Source organism: Manduca sexta, chromosome 18, assembly GCF_014839805.1.
Source record: "Manduca sexta isolate Smith_Timp_Sample1 chromosome 18, JHU_Msex_v1.0, whole genome shotgun sequence".
In the NCBI taxonomy this organism is placed as follows: domain Eukaryota; kingdom Metazoa; phylum Arthropoda; class Insecta; order Lepidoptera; family Sphingidae; genus Manduca; species Manduca sexta.
Window position 1 is genome coordinate 12,903,001 of NC_051132.1, and position 17,120 is coordinate 12,920,120.

Sequence of the window (17,120 nt, forward strand, 5' to 3'; positions counted from 1 at the left end):
ATGACATTTAATAGTTTTATCAGTTGCTGTCGTCAGCACAGCTTGTGCCAGTATCGGGAAACAATTCTCTTTGATCAGGAAAGGGCTACCGACAGGATCAATTTGCGAGCATAAAATAGTAAGTAATAAATCTAAATCATAAAACAAAATTATCAACTTTGAAGAATTATTTATTGGTCACCGCGCTGCTGTCTTCCAAGGAGACGGCATTTTTATCACTCTCCGCTGAGCTTAGTTTCGTAAAACGTTTCCGTTTCTCTTCCTTGCCGTGGTGCTTCTTATGTCCGTGGCCTTTCCCGCGCTTTTTCTTGTGCAGGTGCTTTTTCCGTTTTTTCTGGTCGCCCGACGAGTCTGAGAGGACGATATGAGACGGTGCCTTTCTACGTGTATCTACAGGAGCCATGTACGTTGCTGCTGGTTCCTGTAATTTATTAAAAAAAATTGTTATATCTATTGCATTGACGCCATCTTTGAAGAAAACAAAGTTATTAAGCATCTAACCTAATTTATAGTGAAAGTTTTAAACGAATACCTATGATAGTAACAAAATGTCTGTTACTTCTTAAACTAACTGAGATACCTTTGGGTGGTTCGCTCTCCTGAGCACGTTGTTGCTGGCATCGCTGAAGTATCCGTTCATGTTGTTGTCCTCTATAAAGAGCGGCTGCTCGGTGGTGGCGTCCGCCATGCCGTGGAGGTACTTGCTTCCACGATTCCTTACTGAAAACCTGGTCAAAATTAATTAGTAACTCCTTACGCGGTAATAAACACAGTTTATACCTGTCTGATCCCACCTAAGTACTGTTAAATCCTAAGTATTATTAAAATGATGTCTGACTTGCCAGTCGATACCTCATACGCTGGCTATGGTCTAAAAAGCCTCGATAGTTAATATTTATGTTCTGTTTTTTTAATAAACGAACTTAATATTCGATCTGATTCCAGAAATAAACTTATCAAAATAAGTTATTTGTAAGCATGTTTATCAAAATCTTTACTCTGATTAGATCATTTTGGGGATGGATCGAAAAATCGATCGGGATCGTTTATTGAAAATGGCGGATAATGATATTTAACTTTTAATTTACATTACAAATTGCGATGACGTACACGACTTTTAACTACTATGAATTGTTGACATGATTTTATGTTTGTAGATTGGGAGGGCGCATTGTTATGAATAAAATAGAATTAAATTATTCATGTGCTGTTATTTGATTGTTTTTCTAGTATCTGATGTTAGGTTCTTTTACCTACTCCACGAATGGGAATAAGAAAATAGCTGGTCCATTATTACCTTTTATAATGATCTCCTTCTGGGTTTGGTTTCTTCATTTTACCATATTCTACATCGTTATTGTCTTTGTGATGTTTATGGGGTTCCATTTCAGGTCTGTAAAGTGCTTCATATGAGTACAAGTATAAACTTCCTTAGTTTTGATCATATCGCTAAAGTCCAGGGTTCTGATTTAGGAATTCTGGATACAGGTTATCTGTCCAAAGAACTTACCTTTTTTCCAAACTTCCATACTCGGGCTCAGGTACTTTGTCTCTGTGAACCTTCTCGCTCATCCTCTGCACCACATTCTCGATATCCCTCATCCTGGTACCGATGGCATCTACCAAAGCCTGGAGATTGTTTGGCTTCTCTTCCTTCTTCTCTGGCTCTTGGGGAGGAAATTCTTGAGGAAAATTGTTTTCCTGAAATGCGTTATGGTGTAATGTCATATAAGGTCCTAATACAGTTGCTAGCCTATTTGAAAGGTTTTGAATTTTGGTTGAGATTGCAGATTGCAGATTGATTGCAGATGTGAATGACAGCTTGAGAAAACAAAGTTATCTGAAGTGGACTCTACGATTTTGTGGTATCGCACTTATCTCAAGTGATCTCAAGTGGGTAGTACAGTACCTATTCATGATGGTATTTAGCTGATAGTCTTCTTACTCCCTATTTCGCATAACTCTGATTAATATTTTTATGAATTTATTTTTCAAATCGAGGGACATCCATTGTTTCACTACATATTATAGTGCACCCATTCTTCACTATGCATTGGTATTTAATAAATCAGTATTGTCTGGTATGTAGGTACCTTGTTGGCATCAGCTTCAGGAGGGGTTTCGTGTTCACTCCACTGATTCTGCGGTATCTCCGTCCAGGACACTTGGTGGTGTTGGTTCTGCAACAAACATCATTCAAACCCAACAACCATGCAACTTATGCAGATATTTCTTTCAGACTTCTTGACTAAAGACCTTAGGTAGTTTTGGAATCTTGACGATACTATTTATGTTCATGGTATAAGTTATTTTTAATTCATTTAATGAATACATGTGAATTTTGAATTCGTCAAGAACATTTTTTCTTTAAAAAAACGGAGCGTTATGAGCCGTCAATAGATGAGTACTTACTTTAAATTGTATCCTCTGTGTGACCCCATAGGCGTTGACGTTGAATCGCTCCTCCGATGCTGGTTCCGGCGGCTGCAATAACAAACTAATTGTTAAGGGATTTGACCAGATAGCAGGCGTTGTATTCATTTTAAACCAACTTCAAAAATGAATGTTCTGTTTTCGATCCAGATTTATGTTTGTCCGCTAATTTAATTAAAACTACTGATTAAATATTTTGGTCGTTAATTCGAAAAGTCGTGGATGCCAACGGGCGCCACAAAGAGCATTGGTTTTATAAGTGAACATGAAATTAATGGTCTCATTGAGGATGCGCAAGATAAGGCAAAGTGAAGCGTAAGAGTTAGAGAGCTGAAGACGGACCCTGACCACAATAATGCTAAGCAGAAGAAAAATATTAGATTATAAACGTGCAAATAACTTACTTTCTCAGTAAACGCAGCATCTTCCATCTCCTGAAGCTCCTGGTCATGTCCTTCTTCTGGCATGCTGTTCTGCGATGCACTTGACTTATGGATTCGCTTGTGTCTACAGATTAATATATATTAATATTCTTATAAATTGATTGTAACAATGGTTTGAAATAGATTTACCTCTTCCTTTCTCCCTTTTTATGTTCCTTCTGGTCGCTGTTTGTAGATAATGCTATCTGAAAGTAAATATTTAAAAGCTATAGAGATATTGCCGCTAGCCATATAAGTACCATTTGCTTTGTAGTATCATGATTAATTTATGTATATACGTAAGTATTTTGAACGCAAAAGATTAGTCTATTGGCTAAACTTAACGTGCCTTGATGATGTGTGACGACATCACATCAATAATTTTTCTGTTACACCGCGCTCTTCGCTAACCACTCCAAAAAATGGCCTCAATAAATTTAGTTTAATAAATATCGCAAGGTACGTGCCGTTCGATTTCTTCTTTACATTGTAAGGCAAAATTTCTTTCACTAGGTACGACTTATTTGTTACCACGATATCAGGCGCCGGAGCAGACCTCGGCACCACATCGTTGCAATCAGGGTTCTCTGTTGTTGTTGTCTTGCCGGCCCTCAGAACCTTGTCTCGTGGGTTGTTTGCTTCAGGGTCCATCAGCTCGTACACTGGACCTTGCTCTGGAGTCCTATGTTTGAAAATATTTTTAATATAGATAAAACATATTGTATAATTTTGCGAATTGTTTTATGGTAGTTGATCATGCGGAGGAAAAGGATTTAATCTAGGTAATTATTTCTGCGACAAGTTAACACAGAAAGACCTTTTTTGTTACCTAAGTACTTATTAATTTTCAATCTCTAATATTAATCCAATTTCACAGAGATTTTTTTAGGATATAGATGTGTAAGTCAACTTACTTGGGAAGGAAGGTGTCGCCGGGCGGCGGTTTCTTCATCTTATACATGTGACTCCAGGGTGCGGCCGGGAGGTGCTCCCAAGGCTGCCCGAGCACCCTGGTCCATACCTCGCCTCTCACCACTACCAGGCACCTGACAAAAAAGGAATTAGTCTTGGGTCACATTTCTATTGGTAACGCGATCTTGTTCAAAATCTTGTTTTCTGTATATTATGTATTATCGAAGCGATCAGGGTGCTCATTTCGAGATTAAAAGAAACAAAACTAAGAAGTGATATGGTAGTTAACTGTCAAAACCGCAGATTGATAAAGGGCATCAGTTGCACTTAGATTAAAAACTAATGACTAGTTGTTTCCTTGTTTAAAACTTTAGCGATCATTGTCATGCAATTTTGTTGTCTCAAAATTCTTTTTCTGTCCCCATGATCCAGCAAAAAATATGTTTTATAGTAAAATTCATGAAAATCAAATAAGTTACCCACCTTAGTCTCGTGCAGCAGAATGGGAATTGCATGTTCGTATCTTCAACCACTTCTTCACACTCGATTGCTGATTCCGGAGCCTCCACGCGTTTGCAACTGTATTTTAAACGATCGTTAACACTGTGGTTAAGTATGAGAATGAAATACCCAAACAATAAACTTACGAATGGATATGACATTCTCATACATTGTTTCTGTTTTCTACTAGCGATTATAGAAAGATATCCTGGGTAAGGCCTCTGGTATGCAATTGGCCATAAAAAGGCGCTTAAGTGGATTTTCTCAATTAGGTTAAAATAAGAAATACCTCCCACTGGTAAAAGTAAACGAAATTCGTCCTTAACTGACCAATTAGAACTGTTTTAAATAGGTTAATCAGACTGCAGTACCCGACAGTGTAAATGGCAAGGTTCCGCCCTCCAGGCTGGCACCTGTGCCTTGTGCAGGAGTATTCGTCAGCCCACTCCACGTAAGGCTCGTACTTCTTCATTGTTCTTGGGTCCGTACAAACTGAGAAAAAGGTTTTAGTGAGAGAAAATTTTTTGATCCTTCGACCCGGATTGCCCATTTTTAAACACTGAAAAATTATAATATAACGCATTGATTGTACATTTTTGGCTATTTATTGAGCACGGAGGGTATTTATCGGAATTATATAAAGCTTTCAAATATTCAAAATATAATTTCTGGAACTTCAAACACGTTAAACATTTGTCCCATAATTTAAATTGATGCTTGATATCTGGTGCATCTTACACTGATCCTTATATGACTCGGTGGCGGGGCCGGCGCTCGCCAGGGCCGACGCGACCAGCACAACGCTCGCGACCAACATTTTGTCTAAGCACGTGAGCGCATCGTCCATTGCGTTCCACTGAATATTGTGGCTTCTAACTCCTGTTTACTGTTTAGTACACATACGCTAAAAAGTGTTGGATACTTTTGATATAAATCTTCATAAGGCTTGTGAGTTAGGTTTTTTTGGTAGCGCGGGAAAAACAAAAAAGAGTGGTCCTAATTTCAATAAATTCGCAGGTAAGATATTTGAGATGCATAAGTGAATAGGGTGGCGATCTAAAAAAAGGTCCATGCGCGAAGCCCCTCGACTAAGGAGGCCCCGGGCGGTTAGTGCTGTACATCCCTTTCCTCCAGACAAAAAATTATTATAGATTGTATCCATCCAGGTATATTGATTATTTAGAACTGTATTTAATGCAAACTTAGAAAAATTGTGATATTTGATATAAAAACAAATGGGATTTTATTCTGGTATATTCCAGTAATTTTACGTCATCTTACCCTTGGTGTGACTCTGGAGTGACAAAATCTTAAACCTTTAAGTCGTCGCGTTCTTAGTTATTGAATTTAGTGGTCTTTACTGAAATATTAGTCTTGATACGTTTTGTCCGCGTCTGTACCTCGTATCAAAAGAATTGATATTTGGTAAACACACGTGCGGGCGTCCGGTTTCGATTTGTTCTTAATTTGCCCCTGATTCGACAGGACTAGACTAATTCTAATTCTGAATAATTTTATTTGATTTTGATATACTATTATTGTATTGTTAACATACGTGGAGACGCATCATTGGTCCGCATTTGATTAAATATTGCGTTAAATTATATTAAATATTAAGAATCAATAATTAGTAATTGCGTGCATGTCTATGATAAATTAATAACTTTTGAGTTCTTATATTGATGCAAAATTAAATTAATAAGTAATTCCTCTGTACAATCTAAAAATAGTTTATTTTTATGCTATTCATGGTAATTATATATAACCGAAACGATTGCTATTGTAAATTTCTGTTGAGGAGCTTTTATTTTTTATAATCAACTAGCTCCGGCGAACTTCGAACCGCCTAACAGTCGACATATTGACATTAATATTTATACGATACTAACGTCACTCAATTGTTTTGACTTCCCGAAATCCCTCCACTAACACTTAAACTTTATAGTATGGTATTAAAGTTCACACTGAATTTTAAGTATTATTACGAATCTTTTAAATGGGAATATAGAAAAGTGTTGTTTTTAGACTTTTTCAGGCAATTTTTTGAACTTTTCTCTCCGTAAGAATCATCTTCGTACTTCAAGGAATATTATAAAAAAGAGTTAGCTAAATCGGTTCAGCTGCTCTCGAGACACGCTTAGCAAGACATTCAGCGACTCTTTTTTATATCATAACGTCATAAACTTATTGAAATCCACAACCGTCTGCTAAAAACATGCATTTAAATTTTGGTGTGGTTCGGACAACCTTTTCACTTTAGCGAAAATTGCACACCAAATCCCCAATAACTAAAGCGCTGCCAAACAATGCGAAAGTAGCCCTCTCCACGAGGTACCTGCCTGTGCCCATTAGTCTGGTACCTTTATCAAGTTTAAACGACCTTGACTCTGCAGGATACAAGAACAAGACCCTATACATTCCGAATGGGTGCAGAGAAATTACGAAATCAGATAAAGTTAAAAACGACCAATATTTTTATTTAGATAAATTATTTATTACGTCTGATGTTTTTGTGTAAATATTTTTGTTATCCCAGAATTAATTACTATAAATAAGACCAGCAAAGAATAATGAGACAACGGGCTAAAGTGCTGAAGAGATAACCCTCTATAGTGCCCTAATTGTGTCGCGTTCCGGGATCAGTCCATGTATGTCCGGTTTAATCAGGCTTGCAGAATTCTATCGACTGGCAAGGAGTCTTCTCTCAGCAGTTGAAATTCTGGATCCAACTCCATTTACCATCAGTCGCAGTGTAAAAAAAAACTGAAGCCCAACCGAGCGAATAACTGATTTAGTTTCTACTTCGACTGATTTGTTTATATCAATATTATAAAACTTGTTGACATACCTAAGCATTTTTCTGAATTGCTGATCCCGCAGTGGGCTCATAACGCTTATAAGTAATTGTGTAACGTTTACATATATTACGAATGTGATTTATGGTGTTTGTATATAAAGAATTTTATTTATAAATAGGTTTTGCTCGCGGCTCCGCCCGCGTGAAATTATTTTTGGAATAAAAGTTTCGTTTCATATTTTCCCGAGATAAAATGTAGCCTATATTTTAAGTAAGACCATCAATGGAATCCATGAAAACTGCATTTAATTTCATGCAGTAGTTTTTGCGTAATGCTTGTACAAACATACAGACATTTTTTTTAAACTGTTGGCTTTGCTTCTGTCTCTCTAATTAGTTCCCCCATTTTTGTAATTTCAGTAACAATAATGTACAAGCATCGGCCTGCTACAATTTTATTATATTTAAAATCATATGATAATTAATTACTTAATTCTATTGAGATTGGGCAGAAACCATGACAAATGGTGAAGGAAACAAAAAAAAATATTATTCACAATATAAACAAGGACCCTAGTAAAGATTAACATAAACTGTTTACCGTCAGATCGAGTTTTGTTTGCTTCTGTATTTATTGAATAACAATACTTACCTTATTATAATAAATGTATGGTAATTCTAGTCTTAAAAAACATTATGAGGAAATTGTTAAAGTTGAGGTCTAAGTATACAAGAAATTTATTCTGTCAATCCTGATTAATAGTTGCGTAAAGCTCCTCGTTAGACATGCCCAGCAGTGGGAAAATAACTCGGGGATGATTAAGGGAAGCTCGGTACGAAAGCGAGTGTAGTTGAGTGACCTCATGGACGGTGAGACGGCCGGCGTTTTCATAGTGATTCACTCACGTAGTGGATGGAGCGATGTTTGGTCGCGCTGCCTTGCTGTTCACCATCTTCTTTCAAGTAAGTTAAATTCCCCTTTTTTATTATACATTAGGACCTGATGCTAAATAGGTACCTACAATTATGTCCACTTATAGTTATATTGACTAAGAAGAGTTGTGTCTGCCACCTCTATTCGCGTGTCACCTAAGGTGTTAATTGAAATAAAAGAAGGTACTGGTTAATGGCTTAATCTAAATATCCAATGTACAACAATAAGGCATCGCGCAGACACTGTTAAACAAGGTATTATTTCTTTCTGTGTGTTACGCCTAAAACGACATTCATGTAGCAAAATATAAGGAAATCGTGGTATAATTAATGACTTATAACACCATAACTCATAAATACTTAAAAACATATTTTCGGGTGCACGAAGTACCTACTTACGTTGGTCACTTGGGTACCTACTGTACCTAAAAGGTTTTGCCATCGCTCGTTGACTTGTGGTAAGTAACTGCTAAGCCTATCGCCATTTCAGACACAAATTCTAATCGTCTTCCATTATATTTTGTTTTCCTTATTTTTTTTTTGGAAACCGAATCCAAATCTTCACAATTACTTTTCCGCCAGACCAAAGCGATTCGAATCAAATATTTTGTTCAACAATTAAAGGTTACTAAACTTCCTTTATAGCTCGTTGCTAATCAGTACTAAACTCATTTAAAAAACATATTATTCATTTATATTTAGACCAAAGCAATATCCAAATGTAGCATCATATAGTGACTACAGGATTACTTAGTAGGAACTACACGTTTACGAGTAAATTAGGTATGTTGCTTTGCGAACCAAGGTCAATAAAAAAGTAAACCAACTTCAACTTATTTATTAAAAAATTACAATAAGTTACTTAAGTAGACTTAATTTAAGACGTGAGTCTAACGCGGCAGAAAGAATTAAAACTACTTTATAAAATAATAAATTGATTTAGGTAAGTTTTCCAAGCTACCGCAGGTGGCTATTTCGCGTGATCAGCAAAATATATTATGGTACCTATATACGTCACATTGATCTTCGCTTGTAGTCAGGCGTCTGTACTTAACAAGTAGATACCGATATGTATAATGGTTTGTTTACAATTAACATACAAGTAAACAGCATACACAGCGTCAGTATTCTTGGAATGGTGATGCCCCGGTGAAGGGCTCATGTGCATCTTTGTCCGTTCCCTTCACATGTCCTTAACTTGCGTCATACGTTTTAAGTTGGTATTTGTTATTATAGCAATTTTAACTATTTCCTTACAATTAAATACTTTTTATAATGGTGTACCTAAGCTCACATTATACCAGGGTTACCCGAAGATCAACCTGCATTGTACAATCACTGTTCGCTGTTTATTTATTACCTTAATAAGGTACTGGGTTGCCTTAATTAACAGAGATAAATATATATCTTGCGCAGTAGGTACTGGTTTGAACACAAGGATAACAATACCTTTTATTCAAGTTAATAGTCTGGGCATTGCTTTATTTAATTTAAGTTTAAAGGCATAGTTGTTTATTATTTTATACCGTACTAGCTTTTGCCCGCGGTTCCGCCCGCGTTATAAAGTTTTTCAGGCTAAAGTTTTCCGTTATAAAAGTAGTAGTTTCCCGGGAGCCTATGTTCTTCCCGGGGTCTCAAACTGTCTCCATACCAAATTTCATCTTAATACGTTGGGTAGTTTTTCAGTTTAACACGTTCAGGCAGACAGATGCAGCGGGGGACTTTGTTTTATAATATATTTTTTAGAACTTTTTAAGAGGAATAATCCCGTCATACATCATTGTTGCATAACTTTAACCGTTTATGCAGCGCATGCAACGGAAGCTCTCAAAACTAATAAATAATCGGTAGTTCCTGAGATTAGCCATTACTGCTCCGCTCCTATCGGGTATAGCGTGATGATATATAGCCTATAGCACTCCACGAACAAAGGGCTATCCAACACAAAAAGAATTTTTCAGTTTGGACCGGTAGCTCCTGAGATTAGCGCGTTCAAACAAACAAACAAACTCTTCAGCTTTATATAATAGTATAGATTTAAAATATTGGCACTTGGCTTCACTTAGAAATAAGTGTCGTAGCAGATGTCTAGGTGTTATACTAAAAATTTACGCGTTGATTTACAAGATTGATTTTATCACAGCCTTCGATCATCAATACACTAGATATTAGGTTAGTCTCAAAAACGGCCAAGCGAATAACGCCTCACTTCAAATTTGCGGTCTTATCTAATTAAGTTGACTTTCGATTGCGCCAACGTGTTAACGTGCCTTAATTCTCAGTGTGGGTTCAAAAACTGTAAAAATAACTATAGAAAAATAAATGTATCAACAATTTGATTGGGATTAAGTAAAGCACTTAATCCCAATCAAATTCCCCACTCATGCACAAGGTACAATATAGGTAAGTCATGTATAATAAGTTGTATAGTAATACAATATTTGTTAATCATGAGGAATGAATATAATAAAAATAAATTACTCAAATTATTCTTACAAAAAAACAATACGAAGCCGAATCCGTCATACTCTCTTCGGAGGAGTAAAGTCATATCGTAAATTTAAAACGGCATAAGTAAAATGCTGAGCTTATAATTCTCTGCTTTATTATAGACTATATAAAGTTGAATTTGGAACTTTTCTTATCTCTTTCCGTCATTCATGGCGTAACGTCACAAGTGATTGTTAATACAATCTAACTCGCGCTTTACTCGTAAGGAACAAAGTATAGTTTAGGTTGATATTAGTAAATCTTTACATCGTTTTTTTCCATTTGTTAGTATGTGCAGTCGATGCCATAATATTCGAATTCGGTTTTATTCCTGATGCGTTACCTAATAGTATTGTTGATCGAGGATCACAGCTGAAAAAAACGTAGACCCGAATATTTTATATAAATTTCATCGTGACACCTCTACATATTTCTCAGAAGGTGCTGGTGACGGACGGACGGACACAAAGTGAACATTACAAAGGTTCTCTGAGTTATGGAACCAAAAACACCAGTCTTAAGTTTGTTTACAAGAAATCTAAGACAATGCGATTTATAATGAAACTAAAATGTACACTCGAAACAAACGTAACCGCGAATTAAAATTAGTTAAATAATAGCGTTCAACGACCGACTGTTGATATTTAACCTTATCTCCTCACGTATATTCATTTTGTACCTACTAAGTTCGTATTTATTTTAAATACTTATAGACAATTTATTAATTCATAAATACCCCCATTTTAATGTACACTGTCATGTCAGAACAATGTAAATATGGCGTACGGCAGTGCAATATTGTGTATTAATATTGTGACTACGATGGAGCCACAGTCAAAAAATAGAGTTGAAGTGAATATTGTGTACACATAAGTCTGATCTAACGTATGATATTCCAGATGTGTTCCTGCGTGAAAGTGCCGACAATACTCCTCAATAATGGGAGACACATGCCCGCTATAGCACTGGGCACGTATCTTGGATTTGGCGAGGTAAGAATTCTTTTTTTTTAACTTATATTGGGATTCAGAAGTGTCGTTTATACATGGGACATGCATGATACAACAGTTTGTTGTATCATGCATGTCCCATGTCCGGATGCCTATATTGCGCGAGAATTTTTTATTATAGATAGAATTATTTATTACTAGCTGATCCGACAGACGATGCCCTGTCAACTATGAATTTGCAGCGCGCATTGTCAATCGCAGAAATTAACTTTTCTTAAATTTTCTAACGTTCGGCTCAATTTCCTTAATTTTTTCTTTCATAAGATTCTTCTCCTGACAATAACAAACACAACATATAAAAATAGTGAAATAGGTCCAGCCGTTCACGCGTGATGGCAAGACCAAGGGAAATAGGGATTCATTTTTATGTATATATACTAGCGACCCGCCCGGCTTAGCACGGGTGCAATATTTCTCCACTATTTAATGGATGTTATTATACATATAAACCTTCCTCTTGAATCACTCTATCTATTAAAAAAACCGCATCAAAATCCGTTGCGTAGTTTTAAAGATTAAACATACATAGATAGGGACAGAGAAAGCGACTTTGTTTTATACTATGTAGTGATGATAAACCTATATAGTTAATATAGGGTTGAAGTTTTGATATCTACGTACGTGGTCTCTTCTATGTGGACTATGCGACATATCTGGGTTAGTCCGCTATTTTTATTGCCGTCAAACAGTTAAGCTGAAAGAGAAAAAAAAACTGCTCCATTTTTTATTGTGCCTGTGTAAGTTGCAAAAGGCAACATTATCACACTTCGGTCCTCATTCTCTACAACAGTGTACCTAACGTAATCTTTGGCCTGGAATGGTATTCTGTATTGTAACGCACTGTCAAAATAACGTGTGGCATAGAGAATAAGGCCTGGTAGGTAAATTGACTCGGTTTAAGTTTAGAATCGAAAAAAATAATGGTTGCATAACAAATAGACAAAGATTTGCACACCCACAGAATTTACTATGGCTAGGTCCAATAACTTCTTCTCCAAATATTCCTTGGCATCTTCAGAGCGGAGTGGTGATGTCCAAAGACAACGAGTTCCGCGACGTGGTGCTGAACGCCGTCGACATCGGATACCGACATTTCGACACAGCTTCCATATACAGTACGGAGCGGGAGCTGGGCGAGGCTGTGCGGATGAAGATCGCAGACGGGCAGTACAAGAGAGAAGACTTCTTCATAACTACTAAGGTGTGTTTCTAAATACGAGATGTGGTTTTCTAATATACTAATAAATTATGGGACGTCCAAGCCGCTTGCCTGATGGTAAGAGAAACGATTACCAATAAATAGTAGCAATGTCCCTCACACTTTGAATTACAAAGCACCGGTTAGTTTTGTGCGGTGTTAGAAACTCTGATTTATTAGATATACTAACATAATGCTTATTATTACTTAGTTATACTTAGTTTCGTCACAGCTGGAATATTAATATTAATTTAATCTTTTTAGTATAAAAAAATGAAATGCTTTTGAAAAAAAAATGTATGAGACTTTCCCGTCCTCACACCCACCACTACAACTCCTGTAAGCCAGGATCAGCAGTGGCACGCATTTTATGACACCGAGCAGTGAAGCTCGGCGAGTCTCAAGGAAAACTAATATGTCATTATCCCGCAACAAATTAATCAAATAGAAAGATAGGGAGGAGTTGGAAATATTATTTGTCCACTTCCCTCCAGAGCAATGCGGGTGACAAAATCATGATGTAAGGAGGCGATTAAAAAACTGTGTGGTCAGATTTAATAAATCACAGGGTTTTTATTTAGTAAAGTATTTATGTGAAAAGACTATGCTATTTCCCAGACATTTTGCACGTAGGTACCTACTACAAATAGCAACTAAAGTAAAGACCTTCGTAGTCTTCGATCAAAAGACTATATTCTATAGTAAGACAGGAGTCGTAGCCAAGATACGTTTAAACAATTAGTAACGCTAATAGATAACAGAAAGAAATTATGAGAACGACATACATATTGTAACAACAAATCTGCGATGCAGTATCACTCATTCTGGTAGGTGCAGCAAAGATCTGAATGAGGAATCCCATTATTGGCACAATGAATATAATTGTGTATTTTTCTTTTTACGTTTTGTTTTTCTCTCCTTTTATACCTAGTACATGTTATACTGCTTTTACCGAATTATATATCTTTCTTTCTTCATTCCTTACAAATCTATTGCTAGGACATGCCAGTCTCACACAAAACGTTAGGCTTAACGAACGAAACATCGCATCTTCTCTACAGCCCCAATTGCAAAATGGCTGTTTCAGTTATGGAACACTCACCACAAGAGGGAGCAGGTCGCCTCGGCGCTGAGGGAGTCACTGGACCGCCTGGCGCTGAACTACGTCGACTTGTACCTCATGCATTGGCCTATGGGCCTTAATGTGAGTTACATTATCCATTTTTTGGTTAGAACTGCGTGGCACATTTGGAAGGTGCAATATTACTACCTGGACACTTACGCGTATTATGCATATCTTCTAACACTATCTCAGTATGGGCAGACTCTAGAAGTTGTCCCCGATACGGTGAGAGACTCGCTCCCTAACACATAATATGCGACTGGACACTCACAGCAAAGACTGATTATGTCTACCCCATCAAGGATAAAGGCGTGATGTGCATTTTATTTTAAAGCTACTTATGCTCTCTGTATAACAGGTGGACCACACTTACTCCGAGGTGGACTTCATGGAGACCTGGCGAGGGTTAGAAGACGTGTATAAACTGGGACTGACAAAGGCCATCGGCGTTTCCAATTTCAATCTCAAGCAGCTCAAAAGAGTCCTCGAGGAAGGGACCGTGAAGCCTGCTGCTATTCAAATAGAAGTAGGTGTTTCATAAACCAAAATAGCTTTTTTATCGACAGAAAGGTGGCGGGATTAGTAGGGTTTCTGGGACTCTCACAGTGTAACAGCAAGGCTAAAACAAATTTTGGAAAATAACCGCAGGTTCAATATCCAAGGGCACGCACTGACTGACTCTTTAAAATTGTTTTCTTTGTGAACTTTAATAATGAAGGAAAACATCGTGAAGAAACCTGCATAGGTACCTAGCCGAGGAGTTCTCTATAGGGATTTTAAGGGTATGTGAAGTCTACCATTCCGCACTAGGCCACCTAGAGCCAGGCTTAAGGCCTAATCCCTCTCAGCAGTAGAGGCCCGTGCCAAGTGTGATAGTAATTAATATAGGGTCGATAATATTGTATCGATCTTAATGTCAACATGCTGCTTTCATTGATTGTCGCCATTATCATTACATATAAGAAAACGTCAGAGGATACCACTGAACATTGATTTGAATTTTATATAAATTGGGAACGTGAAGCGATAAACCCTCGACCCTAGTCGTAGATAAAAACGTATTACGAAATAAACATCAGCTCAAGGACAGCATGAGTTAGTATTTATTATTCATGAATCAAGACAGAAGTTAATATTATACTTTCTCATTTAGCTGGCAATTTTGTTCTTGTTTTACCTCATCTGTTGGTCAAATGGCATTATGTTTGCCATTAACTTTCTGGCAAATACCAACTACCTAATACGCTTCACTTTACTTCAAATGATATTGTAGCCAGACGTACAACATTTTATGAGGTCGAGACTCGAATGTCAGCATTTGGTACTTATTAATATATATATAATATAGTGTACCAAGCATTGCTAACCAACTTTTAAAGTATACCTTAATGGCCCTAGCTAAATATCGCCCAATATTTAGACAAGCCATACAAAAGGTACAAAGCTCACCTGACGGAGAGGTCAGGGCTGTGGTCCACGTCTCCAACGCCTTATGCCACCTCTGTATTTATTAGAAATACTTACGTAGGCAAGGTTTGTAGATGACACCTATAATAATAATAATAATATCAGCCCTGTATTATATACTTGTCCACTGCTGAGCACGGGCCTACTGAGAGGGATTAGGCCTTAGTCCACCACGCTGGCCTAGTGCAGATCGGTAGACTTCACACACCTTCGAAATTCCTATAGAGAACTTCTCAGATGTGCAGGTTTCCTCACGATGTTTTCCTTCACCTTTAAAGCGAACGATAAATTCACAAAGAATACACACATGATTTTTAGAAAAGTCAGAGGTATGTGCCCTTGGGATTTGAACCAGCGGACATTCATCTTAGTAGTCCGTTGTACACCCAACTAGGCTATCGCCGCTATGACACCTAACAGCTACTTAATTAAAAATTAATTTGCTCATTGTTTTTACTTTACAAACTCTAAGGTCTTGCATTGCCAACGTACATAAATAAGGAGGAAACCAAACCCGTTCCAGATACACCCATTGAACGTCCAGAAGGAACTGGTGGAGTACGCTCAAGCCCAAAGTCTGGTGGTGATGGGTTACTCTCCGTTCGGCTCGCTAGTGGCGCGGCACGGGCAGTGGTCGGCAGGCCCGAGGGTGAATGACACCACGCTGGCCAGCATAGCAGAAAAGTACGGCAAGACTGTGCCGCAAGTGGTGCTGCGGTGGGAGGTGAGTACGCTTGTTTTATAAAACAGGGTAAGTGAATATCAGAGGTGATTCTTCTAGAAATTTTAATCCAAAAATCTCGAAATGTTATACACCCAGTTAGGATTCCTATTGTGTCCTTCATACATTTTATATGGTCTTAGGTTACCTATCTGGTCTTATATTTCGTTATTTCCAGTTATAATATGATATACTTATTATAAAGAAAATGTATTACCAATCCAAAGTAAGAGATGATTAATTATTATTAATTAAATTTTTAGGTGGAAAGAAACATAGTACCGTTGCCAAAGACGGTCAAACGCAAGCGACTCGAAGAAAATATCAACATTTTCGATTTCAAACTGGAGAAGGAGGAGGTCGACAAGATTAGCGACTTCGATTCCGGCACGCGGTACACGCTGCCCTCGTTTTGGCAAAACCACCCATATTACCCGTTTGAGAAGGTCGATAATCCTATACCAGATCCGTTTTTGTCCGCCTAAGTACCTTAGTATTTAATATACGTATTTTAACAAACTTTTAAGTTGTTTTAAATAAGTCTAATGATGCGCCATTACAATGACATACTCTTTGGTACATTGATTAATGTCTCTCTGTTACTAAATAACATAAGAACTAAAAACCAGGATCCTGCATCCTGCAATGATGTTAACTTCTTTGTTACCTACGATATTTATTTTTGTATTCAGAATCATGATTTTGTGCGTACTAGATTTTGCGTTCCAAACATTCACTGTGTTCAACTGAATTGAACTGTCATCCTGATAACCGATTTTAGTACGGTATCAATGTTGATGCTTGTGGTTGTGAACGGAATGGCGCTCATAATTTAAAAACGCGAGTCTAAGTGCAAACCTGGATGTGAATAAAAAATATTTGTTTTTCAAGTGAATAAATAAGTTAAAACAGTGACGTTTTGGTTGCCATTTTAGTTCAGTTGTTGAACAAATAGTTTATATGGTCGTTCGTGACTACATTTTGTGTTGAAATTAAACTAATTGTCACACACTGTCACAGTCCTCTCCCCGTGACCATGAAGGCTGTAAAGTCTTCGAAACGTCGGGACAAAATAAAATACTAAAACCGTGATAGAATCCGAAAATTAGTTTA

At 37.2% G+C, this 17,120-nt stretch overlaps 2 protein-coding genes across 3 annotated transcripts; one reads left to right on the forward strand and one right to left on the reverse strand.

The window, feature by feature from the left end:
• The first annotated feature begins 7 nt into the window (after window positions 1-7).
• LOC115444509 (aldo-keto reductase AKR2E4) lies at window positions 8-16,528 on the forward strand. 2 transcript variants are annotated; one of them, XM_030170295.2, is made up of 7 exons: window positions 8-118; window positions 11,388-11,480; window positions 12,517-12,699; window positions 13,784-13,900; window positions 14,178-14,345; window positions 15,810-16,010; window positions 16,271-16,528. In XM_030170295.2, the coding sequence occupies exons 2-7, from the start codon at window positions 11,388-11,390 to the stop codon at window positions 16,490-16,492; spliced, it is 984 nt and encodes a 327-aa protein (XP_030026155.1). In that variant the 5' UTR covers window positions 8-118; the 3' UTR covers window positions 16,493-16,528. The 2 variants fall into 2 exon arrangements, with proteins under 2 accessions (XP_030026155.1, XP_030026154.1); XM_030170294.2 differs by lacking the exon at window positions 8-118 and adding an exon at window positions 7,785-8,028.
• Window positions 150-5,155, reverse strand: LOC115444508. The gene is made up of 13 exons (XM_030170293.2): window positions 5,007-5,155; window positions 4,640-4,760; window positions 4,251-4,346; window positions 3,770-3,901; window positions 3,387-3,537; window positions 3,006-3,061; window positions 2,838-2,940; window positions 2,413-2,484; window positions 2,094-2,180; window positions 1,511-1,701; window positions 1,298-1,393; window positions 581-728; window positions 150-421 (listed from the first exon to the last, which is right to left on the reverse strand). Exons 1-13 carry the CDS (start codon window positions 5,113-5,115, stop codon window positions 167-169), a joined length of 1,617 nt encoding a protein of 538 aa, XP_030026153.1. The 5' UTR covers window positions 5,116-5,155; the 3' UTR covers window positions 150-166.
• Window positions 16,529-17,120: the final 592 nt, after the last annotated feature.